The sequence below is a fragment of the Haemorhous mexicanus genome, chromosome 7 (genome assembly GCF_027477595.1).
Source record: "Haemorhous mexicanus isolate bHaeMex1 chromosome 7, bHaeMex1.pri, whole genome shotgun sequence".
NCBI classification, from domain to species: domain Eukaryota; kingdom Metazoa; phylum Chordata; class Aves; order Passeriformes; family Fringillidae; genus Haemorhous; species Haemorhous mexicanus.
In genome coordinates this window covers 27,182,284-27,194,774 of record NC_082347.1, presented here as the reverse complement: position 1 = coordinate 27,194,774, position 12,491 = coordinate 27,182,284, and the positions used below count along the sequence as shown (strand labels likewise).

Genomic DNA, 12,491 nt, shown 5'->3' with positions numbered 1-12,491 from the left:
TTGCCTCCAAGGGTCTATTTCAGGCACTATCAATCCTCCTAACCCCACAAGCTGTGTCCCAATATCTTCACATGGTCCAAAGCCAAAAGAAATACACCATTTACCTGAGACAAGTAAAGGGAAAGAGAAGCAGGAGATGACAACAGTTCTGTACAAGCCCCACCACTCTGTTGGAAAATGGGACTGAGCCAGTGCCGGGAGAACGGCGTCCCAGGGACAATCAGTTAATGCCAGCCTCAAATGCCAGAGCTGAGGATCACCTAACATAATAGCAAATACGACTGCTTGCCACACGACAAGCAGACAGTCAGAGACCCTGCACCTGAACCACTCAGAAGCCAAAAAATATTCAGAAGAACAAACTGGCCATGTTTTTGTATTTCCTCTCTGGCCCAGTTCCACACCTGCTCCCATAATCTCATCTCCAACTCTTACTTGCTACATTACATTTCACTCCAGACTGATCACTTTTTTCGTTTCAACTATCAACTTTCTATCTCCATTTTTTAAATATATACATTGCAATTGACTTTTCCCAGTAAGTGTAAGAATGTAGTGTCCCTCAAGGTATTTTAGCGGCCTTTCCACACCAATCATAAGGCAAACACCAGCAGAGTTCCCACCAAGTCATATTTTAAATATTCTGATATCTTCTGCAGCACAACTCCTTGGGACAGACACCAATTGGTTTTGACATATAACATGCACTAAAGAATTACTCAAATTAAGGAATGAAAATATGTAGCATATCGCTTTACATACATGTCTTAAGAGAAATATTTTCAAATTGAACATTTTTTCCTAGAACAAAATATATCAATAGCTGAGTATCAACTATCTTCATATTAACAAATCTCAGTTACAGATCTTTTCTGATCAAAATTTGTGATCACTGCAAAGACCTGAACTACAAAACGGCTCTCCCTGATGTTATTTCAAATAGTGAACATATTAATAGCTTTCTTCTTTCTTAGAAAGCCTAATAATCCCAACATAAAATAACAGGTTAACACAAAGAACTTGCTAATGTGCATAAGTGTGTTGCTAAGAAGTTTACTGGAGGTATTTCTAAAGTTGCTCAAAACCACACAGTTACGGAGGGTGGCAGATGTAAACGGATAAACCTGCCAGAACTACTTGATAATGCTGACAAGCAGAACTTACTGTGTCAACATTTTGCCCAATTTAGGGGTGGGGGGAAGAAGAAAAAAGACAACAGAACCTTGGCAGCAAATATTCAACTCTTAGATAAATTTGAATTTTATTTTTATCAGTGCAACTAAACAGTTGCCTCCTACCAACAGTATGGTTTCAAGATGTCTTTGGCATTTTGTTAAGTATAGCAGCAATCAACAGTAACCTAGATTACAATTTTTAATAAGCAAAATTCAGCAGCTTGTATTAAAAAAAAAAAGGAGCCTAATAGGAAAAAAAAAATAGAAGTGTTCTGAGTCTCTGAAATCAGACTGTTATACCAGCTGGTGCTGAGAATAGCCTACGCATTTGCTTTCAGTTGAACATGAAAATACCAGGTTAAATCCACAGAGAAGAAAACAAGTTTCCAATTTACATATTGGCTAATACTTTAGGTTTTTTGAAACCTTAATTTCCAAATCAAAATAACTTTTCTTTAAAAGCAGTTAACTAGTTTTTTCCTTGTGATGAGTAAATATCTGCCAGTTTAATTTCTGACAATTTACAGTCACAATAATAAAGTTCTGTATTCATTAAAGATGTATCTCACTAACCAAACCGCAGAAATAAGACCATTTACTGTTGTTTTCACTACTAATTGAAATATACCAAGATTTGTAATGTCTTACATGTAGACAATTCAGAATACTTGTAAATTGAAACACATTTCCCACTCCTAAAAAATGACTGGGAGCTATTAGCTTTTATGGCGCTGTGCTCTGTGCAACATAGTATTTACAGCAGGCATATTGTGTCTAAAGTGTAATCTTCCTCCAGCCTTCAGTGCTTCAGAGACATTAACCAGCAGCTCACCAGAAGCCACTCCACCTTCATTTAGGGCAGCCAATAAAAAATTTGCGACTCTCCCTTTAAACAGAATGAAGCAGCAAAATGAAATTTCAGGGCTGACTATAAGATGTCCTCTGAAAAGGACTGGAAAGTGCATATATTTTACTTCAACAGTCTCCTAAAATAATGGGGGTGGGGATGCATGTTTGATTTCGGTTTTTACTGTGTTTCTAAAACTAGGTGTCAATCTAAATGCTAGTCTTATCAAACTGATAAGTTCAAGATGTTTGAGAGGTCATACTTTCTTGAGAAAACAACTACCTAAAGAGCAAACATATATGAATGATTTAACTGTATTTCAAAGCAGAAAATTTTGACTTGTTGGACACCAAAACAGCTAACCTAGAAAAGGTCTGAGATTCACTTCACTTAGTATAGATATAACTGCAAGTGCAAGCTCTGCTTTTTTCCAACTTAAAATGGATTTCACACCATGACAGGTCTCATTCTGCATTAAAATTGCAAATCTTCCATTTGGCCCAGTTTCAGCTGCAATTGATCTGCTTTGTCGTCATAGATTTAAAAAAAAAACAGTGAAGGGCACTGCAGCTTTAAATATTTCAGAGCTATGTAGCTAGTAAATAGACTCCATTGCAATATGGCTCTGAAGGTCGTGTCCTATTGTCTCTTTTCTCTGCAAATATTCTGAACAGCATAAAATGGTTTATTTTATACAATACTTTCCTGCCATTTCTAAGTCATGTCAATTGTATTAGGCATTTCCTTACTGGAAAGGACAGATACGCCACTCTTTCCATACACACCCACGCTGCTTCGAGATGTATTCTAAACGTCCACTGTGAATATAACAGCAGGGTGGACGTATTAGATGTACACAGCTTTTCATATGGATGCCTTATGTGAACGGATTCCCCGTTAAATCCCACCACAACATAAGGACAATTAGTTATTGCAATGGTGATAAAATAATTAACTGAATTTCAGGTCAAGAAGCATCTTTGGTTAAAATTAACAGCCCAGTTAGAAAACTGAACCAGCAATTTCAACATCTCAGCTTTCTCACATATGGGAGAATAGGAAAAAAAATTCTAACACAGCACCAAGGGAACGTAGTCTGCCGAACCTGTTTTTCATGAAGGCCTTTTAGATACTAAAAAAAGAGCAAAAAACAACAACAAAAATCCCCATACACCACATTTAACAGTAAGTTACAAGAAAAATGAGATTTTAAAACTTAAGCTAGAATTGGAAATCTTTGTGTATGCACTCCCTAGGTTCAACCCCACTTCTCCCATGTAAGGTGACTATTTAGTGAAAACATGAATTATGGAGATGCCACTCAGAACAGTAACACGAAACACAGCCCTACAAAAAACAGAAATCTGTGATAGCTGTCATCATGCAGAAGGTGCGTGTAGTCATTTACCTGAAAAGGCAACAGATTGTTGCCATTGTCCGTCCTGAACGCGTTGTCTTCCATCCAGGATTTGGGGGTTAAGGGTGCAGCCCGTGGGAACTTCGGAGGGGCAATGACATTGCTGGAGAAGGGTTTTTTAAGGGGTGAAATGGGATTGAGGGGGGAGGGCACGCCGACTCCCACACCCACGCCAACCCCCACTCCAACTGCCCTTCGAGGGTCCCTACCAGCCTGCAGCCCACCCCAAGGGTTGGAAGGTGTACTCCAAGCTGCGTTTTGATGGTTATTCCAGCTGGAGGAGGAAGAAGAAGAGGCAGAGGAGGAAGACGGTTTGCTGGTCATGATGGGCTGATGGCTGTAAGCAGCATTTCTCTGGGCGAAAGGTGCCTGGTTAGGACTCACAGGTGACCTCCGCTGCTGCTGCTGCTGAGCTTGCTGCTGCTGCTGCTGATGTTGGTGGTGTTGAGTCTGAGCTAGGCCAATCTGAGGTGAGAAAGTGCCACCAAATACAGGGTTGACATGGTGTGGAAAATTCTGGAAAAGCATTGTCCCATTGACTGGAGTAATCCCTTGGAAAAAGCTATCATCCACCGTGTTTGTGGTCCCTGTAGACCAGGTGCTGCCAAACGAGGGAGATAAGGAGGTGCCGGCTGCAGGTTCTTGTTGAGGCTGGTGAAAGCTCAAGCCAGGCAAAATGGGAGACTCCATCTGCATCTTCTCCTTGCTATTTTGGGAAGGAGCCGATGTGCCGATACTAGTCACTGAACTGTTGTCTTCTGATTTGGGTGTCTCCGACGAGATGGGTGTAGAGGGGGCTTCTGCTGAGTTTGGATCTTGCTGCTGCTGCTGCTGCCGCTGCTGCTGGGGCTGGGCTTTGCTTTTGTCCATCAGTAAATCATCCTGCATGGTTTGCGCAGCTGAAACAGTAGGGGAAAAAAACCACAAAGACAGATTATTAACATTGTCATTCATACCACAAGCCAGTCTGTTTTAATCATTTGCCAGCCAAAAATCTCGTCCTATTGCTAGTACTATGCTACAGCATATTGCAAGGCAAACCCGTAATCTTCCCCCTCCCCCATTTAGGAATATGTAACCTTTGATCGTGCTAGATTGCCCTTAAAATATTTTTTAAGATGCTTCACCCTTTTTGATGCCTTGTTTCCCTTCAGTCTAAATAAGAGATGTGCTTATAGGGCAGAGATATACAGCAATTTCGCCACGTCTCTTTTCTCTTACACCGGAACTCAGAGCTCTCACCCTGCAATGAGAAACTGATTCTGGTTCCTGTTTTTCCAAGCACCCTCCTCCTCCACCTCCTCCCCCTGGTTATTTGCATACGTCAATAAATACTGCTGCGTCCTTCAGCAAGGTTAAAAAGACACCAGTCTTCGCTCTTCTCCACCCCCTTTTCTATTAGGGGACCTTTAAAGGAGCCGGGTACCGATTTTCCTTAATTAACAAGCAAGCTCGCAATGACTGAGGTTTATCAGAGCCAAGGCGCACAGGGACGCTCGCTGATACGGGAGCGGCTCCTCGCTGCACAATCGCTTCCTGCCCGCTCCCTGCGCCCAGCCCGCGCCGGCTCCGGGCAGCCGAGGCGATGGCACAGCCGGGAAGGGGGGCCGGGGGGCGGAGACACTCCGCGTACAAAGCCACCGATGGGTGTCAGATTTGCCTTCGGTGACCTTACGATCTCTCCGCGTAAAATGCTATTTTACATCAAAGCAGTCCTTTACTTGAAGGTATAGCTATCTACTCGCTCTATTTATATACATACCCGCTCTATTTATACACATACATATGAAATCATCGGTGATTTCTCCATTAGAAAACCGTAAGGTCAAAATCAGCAGACCGGGGAGGTATAAATAGACCATGATCTTTCTAATGCTTTCAAATGAAATATAAAACCAGCGAAAATCGAAATATTTACAATATAGACATGCTGCATGTTGAAAATCATCTTTATATGCACAAGACAAAGACTAGCGATGCAAATTATTTGCTAAATCAATACATAAGTTTAAACTTCAGAAAGGAAATGTATGTGGAATGGTTGAGGCTTATATCTGCTAAAAAGGTGTTCCATATAAAACAGGGCAGATCATGTAATTTTATAATTTTGAGACCCAATAGTACTAATACAATACAGACATCAATGAACAGCAATTGTATAAAATCACAACAGGAATCTCCATATTTTGCAGGCTTTTGGTCAATTGAGGATATAATTCTAAATCTCAAAAGTATTTTAAATGAGCCCCAAATCACTTACTTTAATTGAGTAACTATGGCAAAGATGGCCATTGCTGAATATCTAAATGCATTGCTATTGAGTTAATCCTATGGCATTTACATGCCTAAGACTGCATTTTTTTAGGATTGTTTTTGTAATGTAACAATGTAAAGCCAAATCAATTAACTGTTTAAGAAAGGTGGCAAAGTGTGAAACTGTCCTTTCTAACATCAAATGGTCCAGGTTTATCTTACATTTTTTGTTCTTTCCTTTAAATATCTTCTGAGGCATGCACACACATTCTAATTAAAATGAATTCCAGGAGAGGTTTCTGGTATCTAGTAAGTTACTGCTTATGCTCCCCCTGATTTACCAGTTCAGTATGTAAAACGAGCAGCAAGGCTTCCTGAGCAGACCATGCTGTGAGACAGCATTAAGCTCCTAAGGACGGGGTAAACCATTGCATCTGTTCCAGGCAGCGCTGCTGCTGCTGCTGCTGGGAGTGCAGAAAACCTTGCAAGGCATTTTAAAGCAATACTGCAGTAAAGCACAATACACCAAGCTCTGTCTGTGTAACTTTCCATTAGCTTCACTTCTACCCACATCACTATTACTCCTAAGGCTACATAAAACTACTGATGACTCCACATCAGAGGGAGAAAAGGATTATGTGTATCCCTCTCCCCTGGGTCTGACCTATCAGTATAAAAATACATTTAGAGAAAAACATAGCAGCTGAAATGTTAAAATTCTGTCGTCAATAAAGTTATATTTAAATTAGTTAGTCACCAGGTTATCTATAGTGGCTAGTACAGCAGTTGCTTCAAATATGTACCTTGACTTAGCTAGCTGGTTTTGAACTTTATCCTAAGGACTGTGATTCATATTCCCTTCCATATTGCTTCTTAAAGGCAAAAATCACTGCACCGTTCAACCCTCTTGTCAAGGTCAAGACCTTCCTTTAATGAATGAAGCCAGTCCAAATAAAAAAAATACTGGTTAATAAATTACTTTGAAAGACAGGCCAGCCAATGTCTAATGTGGGACTAGTATGCAGTACTCTTGATTATTTGGTGTAAGTATTTGTACAAATTTTCAATCCAGTACAGGAAATCTATATCCCCATAGCAATGCCAGATCTATTTGCATGCAGAAACCCACGCAGCCAACACAGAAATGGTTAAGGAACAGTTACCTTTGGATTTTCTGTATTTAAAGATCAACAAAAGGACAGTATATTTATTTTCTTCTTTCGGGTTTGGTATATTTCAAATAGTCGACCAGTGTGGCAAAAGCACTTTGACAACTGGAAGCTTTCAGCGCATGCTCTCCCAAGGAATCATGGGGTTTGAAGTCTTACCGATAGACAGCATTTCACTGCTGCTTCCTGAAAGGAAGAGAGCTCGAAAGGGAAAAAAGATATATGCACACTCCCTCTTCCCAGGGAGAACTGCTGCAATCTGAATCATCAGCTCTGAGGAAATATCTGTCAGACTGAGCTGAAAGTGGCTAACTAAATATGAGCTTTTAAATAGTCTGATTTAGAAGCCAGATCAAATAGCCACCTATTCAGAACAACTGCTAGACAAAGAAATAGTTCCAGTATTTCCACACTTCCGTTACAAACTCCTAGCAGAAGAAATTAATTATAAGCTCATACCAGCTATAAAGTTTACAGCTATTACAAAGGAAATCGTGCCATGTTGCTTAGCTGAAGAATATATTAAATAATCATGTCATAATTTCTAAATATAGTCTGAAACTCAAATACAAACAGGTCAAGTAGGAAAATTTTAAAATAAATCAAAATCAGTACATAGGTGAAAAGTTGTACTATTTGAATAGTTTCCAATTTTCAAGTTACAACTTTTTTATTACTGAGCTGTTACTACACTGAAAATTCCACAAAAAAAAAAAAAAAAAAAAAAAAAAAAAAAAAAAAAAGCTGCTCTGAAGAAAATCAAGGTATGAATGTTACTATTTGACATTCCATCTATTCTGTATATGGTGGTGCCACACTTCACCTCCCTCCCTTTCACTACCCACAATCTACATATCTCCAGCTTCCACATCAATACACAGCCTGACAGGAGTTTCTCTCATAAGATATTTATATAGTGATCACTACTGTAGGTCGGGTAAAATTTTGAGAATTTCATTCACTGGCACTTGGTGCTCTGTTTTGCACTAGTCCATGAATTATTCTGCATATTTATTCTGGGTAATTCATAATACTAATTATTCAGACCAAATAGTAATGCTCATAAGGAAATACATCGTTGAAATCAGAAGTGTGAAAATAACAGTGTTTAATAAAAGTGCAGGCTGATTTTGCAAGGATGAAATATGCATAGCTTTGTGCATGAAAGAGAGATGACTAAAGCTGAGAAAGATAAATTAGGGCAGTTGAAAGTGAGTTGTTCTAACATTTACGTCTCTGCTTTCTGCACTCTTGTTTATGTTGGACTGTATGGTCTGCCTGCCCTACATCAACTCTGTAATTAAGAGTTTCTCAACACTTGCTCTAACCTGTTTGTGCTACTCTGAATCATTAAAGGCAGCAGAACTGTTTTCTTACAGCAATAGAAAATGCTTAACTCAGTGAACTATCCCGCCTCTCACAGGGCTGGCTCTAGGCATTCTATGCCCCTCCTTTATGTCCCTATTTACTTGTGGGTTTTTGCTTTTTAGATGATTTGAGGATCCACATGCAAGGGACTGCACTGTTTCTGTCAGTTCTTCCCAGGAGACAGTTTCACTAGATAGATCAATCATTAGAATAAGGAAAAGCACTCCAGAAACAAAGAAAATCAAGATATAAAGACAGTTTTTGATCTACTAGCCACTAGAACAATTTTTTTTTTTGTTTCTAGCAACCAACTCCCTCATAACTGGAAGTTAAAAGATAGTAACGACAGCTGAATCAGAACACAAGAGCTTAATTCAATCTGGTATATGAATTACTTGACCTGGGCCAATTCCAAAGAAACAAATGTAAGAAAGGCCCAAAATAAGCCAAGTTAATTCAATTAACATTGTATAAAGTGTATTTTTATTTTAAGCAATTCATTATGAAGCAATTTAAGCCTCTTAAAGCCTCCTGTGACTAACAAACCATGCTAGTCTTTTTGACAGAAAGTGACTATTCCAACTAGGTTGAAGGTTAAAATGAAGTGTTACAGTACTGAAAAAACCCCAAGTTTTATTGTAGAAACATGTTTTTCGACTTAAATTAGTTTCACTTTAGACTAATTGAGGGCTACTTTCTTTTAAAAAATGGAACCAAGTAAATGAAAACTAACTACCTAACTGATCTTTTGATTTAATTTTATATATTGCTATCATAGCAGATAACATTTAGATTTGCCAAAATAGAATATTCCTATATTGTCAGGTTACTTAGCTTTGTTGTAAACAATGAATAATTTCTACAGTTTTAATACTGCCAGGTCAGAAGAACCATATTAAGGTACAGCTCTTTCCATATTTGTCCTCTTTTCCAGGCCACACTGGAATAGTCATATATACATATATATTCAATCTACCTCCATGTAATTCTTTCAGTACTTGCTTGTCAACTTCTTTATTAAGCTTAAATCTGTATAAATTTGTTATCAAACCATTTTGTATTTTTTAAAGTTTATATTTTGTAGTAAATCCAACAGCCAATTTTAGGGCTCTATTTTAAGCCCTAAATCACCTTATATTTGGTGATTTTCATTAAGTTCTGTACTTGCCTTCAACTGCGCAGTTTTACTTAATTTACTTAAAATGGCTGCTACCTCCAGTCAGTGTCTGGGAGCTGAGCCCTGGCAAAGCTCCAGGAAGAGCAGCCACTTTCCCTCACTCTGCTCTGGCCAAACAGAGCCTGCTCCCAGGAGAGTTGTCTCTGCTCAAATGCAACTACTCACTGCCCAGTGCAGGTAAGAGACGACAGAGCGAGGCAGAGTGCAGTGAACATCAGAGAAATGGAAGGAAGAAACAAAGAAGGATCTATTAAGGAATGATATAGGAAGCAATAGTTTAAAAATGAAAACAAAATGCAAGAGGCAATCTGAGATTTACAGTGGAAATTGCCAATGCAAAGAAGGAAGCATAAAGAACAAAAAGCGGAAAGAAAATTAAGAGAAAAGGGGGATGAGGGAGAGTGAAGGAAGAGACTGAAGGGAGAATAAAGCAAGCATTTAAACAGAGCAGCTGCATATCCAGTCTTGCTAAGGAGAATAGAGAAGGATAAAATGACAATTCTTGTTCTATCAAGGAGTAAGGAAGCGGGTTTTAACAAATTTAAAACCAGTTAGTTATATATGTATTTTGGGATCACACTTTGATTCTGGAAGGAGCAGAAAAAGAACACATACCCAAGCTGGCCAACAGTTTTCACAAATCAATTTTGGATTTCAGAATCTCTAAGCTATTTATGGGATGTTAAGGGGTCTACCTTTATAGAATGCTTTGGGTTGTAAGGGACCTTCAAAGCTCCTCTAGTCCAACCTCCCTGCAATGAAGGATGTCTTCAACCAGATCAGGTTGCTTAACCTGACCTTAACTGTTTCCAGGGATAAGGAATCCACCCTCTCTCTGGACTGCCTGTGTCAGTGCTTTACCACCTCAAAGTAAAAGATGTGTTCCTTATGTTCGATCCAAATCTACCATCTTTTAGTTTGAAACCACTAAAGCCTGTCCAATTATGCTTTTATGTATCCTATTACATTTTTATTTTTCATGTTTGGAAAAATTTAAATTAAAATTAAAAAATGTCCAAACTTACTGAGTGTTCACTATTTGACCTGATATTCAAGTTTTGTCCATTCCAGTCTTGTCATACCTTCCTTTACCAGTGGTAGAGCAAATTAGCCACCTTTGTTACAGATAGTTCTATAGCCTCAAATGGTAGCCAAGTGATCCTGGGTTCTAGTTCCATTTCTCCAGGTAAATATTCTTCACAGCTATTATTAGCCACTATGACCTTTATCATAAATGGCAGGCAACCAGCATATCCTTTCAACACCAAAGCAAAAATACAGAAACTACACAAACCATATATTCCTAGAAATAAAACCTGCTTCCCTCTTTCAATTTGTAACACTTGAGAATAAATATAAAAAACCTAAGCTAGGCTAGCCTAGCTGCTCAATGTGCTGGCCAATAGGCAATGAGCTTAGTCCAGACCAAGAATAGGAACCAGAAACTCTTGATATCCAATACTGCTCTTACATGCCACGGACAGCTGTAATTGGGACAGTGTGTATCAGGATCTCTTCCAGGAGGTCATGCCCATGTGGTTTACTCAGGCCACTGTACATCCAACACTCCTCAGCAGTGGTAGCAACACTGAATTTTATGATCCCAAAAATAAGAACAAAATATATTTTCTGGGAGAGGATGTCAATGCCTTCTTCCTATCTGTTTCTATACCTCTTGTAAGGAACATTTACAACTCTGTAAATACTTCAGCATTCCTCTTTATGATATTTGTAGCAATTAGAAAATAAACAACACCCTAACTATTATGCACATAATACTGCTTACAAGTCCAAGTACTTTACTTACATTTTGACAACACTTTTCTTTCCCCTAAGACTTTCAAAACCAGACTGATTTGTCCAGACTGATTTGTCCCTAGCTAAGGCAGCACAGTCAAAGAATCTGGTATAGTCCCTAAACTTGCCTTCCTAGTCCACCTGATGTCTGTTGTCACGTACATGCAAAAGCTTGATCTCAGCCAAGAACAGCTCTAGGTTGATGCAGCTGCACAGCTGCACCCAGGGCTTGGCCCTGTAAATTGCAACCTTGAACAGCAACTGCAGTGTAATTTACGCAAGGTAGAGGAACTAGTTTCATATAGCAAATAAGCACTATTCTTTAAAAATATAACCTAAAAAGGAAAATTAAAAGCTGATTTATACTAACTAAACTTTCCAAGAATCTGTCATGTCACAACAGCCTCTGGCAGGCTACTGCCTTTGCTTCAGGAGCACGACGTGAAGGCAGGAGACAAACACCCATGGTGGAGGTAATTGGAAAGGCAACTTCTTTCCAGATACTATCCACCTCTTTGCTCTATAAAGGCTCTTCAGCTTCTAAAATTCCAGTTTTCCAGATTGTGATGCTCTAACTTGACTTCTGAACATACAACAAATTCCAAGAGCACCTTAGAAGGATTTTTTTTTCCCCATTTGGAAGCACACCAACAAAAAAGAGCTTTGCCATTACCACCGGCCGTGCCATCCCTCACCCCACTTGCACATAGAAACCAGTGGTCACCGGGCCTCCATCGAGCACCAAGTGCCACTTACAAGGGCGCTTGTCCTTGTCATCGACAACACCACCACTGAACGGATTCATTTCCCTTCCTTTCTGGGCAGCCCGGTCGGGGCTGGCACCCGGCAGGGTCCGTCCGCCCTGAGGGCAGGTCGGGGCCCGGCGGCCGAGCAGAGGCGGGGGCCGCCTGCACCTGTTCGGCAGGGGAGGGAACGGGAGATGCTGCTACCCGAGGGGGTCCCTGCGGGAGCGGAGAGGGGGCAGAGCAGGCGGCCCAGCCTCTCCCTCCTCCCTTCCCTCCCTCCGTCCCTCCACCCGTGAGGGGGCGGCAGGAGGGGCGGCAGCCGCCGGGCGCGGACCTTCCCCCCGCAGACCCCGCTCGGCCACCCCGCCGCGCTCCCGTACCTGCCCCGCGCGCGGAGCCGGGCAGCGACTGCGCGACGGCGGCGGCGAGGAGAGACATGGGCAGGGCAGGGGGAGCGCCCCGCCGGACCTTTAAACCCGCGCCGGCGGCGGGACTACAGCTCCCAGCGGCGGCAGGACTGCGATGGGACCGCGGCGGGACTA

General features: G+C 40.7%; 1 protein-coding gene across 4 annotated transcripts in view; it reads right to left on the bottom strand.

Moving 5' to 3' along the window:
• Positions 1-12,459, bottom strand: part of CPEB3 (cytoplasmic polyadenylation element binding protein 3) — a 78,525-nt gene extending 66,066 nt beyond the window's left edge. Inside the window, exons 1-2 of one of the 4 annotated variants that reach the window (XM_059851656.1) lie at positions 12,330-12,459; positions 3,431-4,338 (exon numbers count right to left, since the gene is read on the bottom strand). In XM_059851656.1, the coding sequence (XP_059707639.1) occupies positions 3,431-4,338; positions 12,330-12,387 (966 nt within the window). In that variant the 5' untranslated portion in view covers positions 12,388-12,459. Of the gene's footprint in view, positions 1-3,430; positions 4,339-4,566; positions 4,704-12,329 lie in introns of those variants that run through there. The other 3 variants (XM_059851655.1, XM_059851659.1, XM_059851660.1) reach the window with 3 other exon arrangements.
• Between the last annotated feature and the right edge of the window lie 32 nt (positions 12,460-12,491).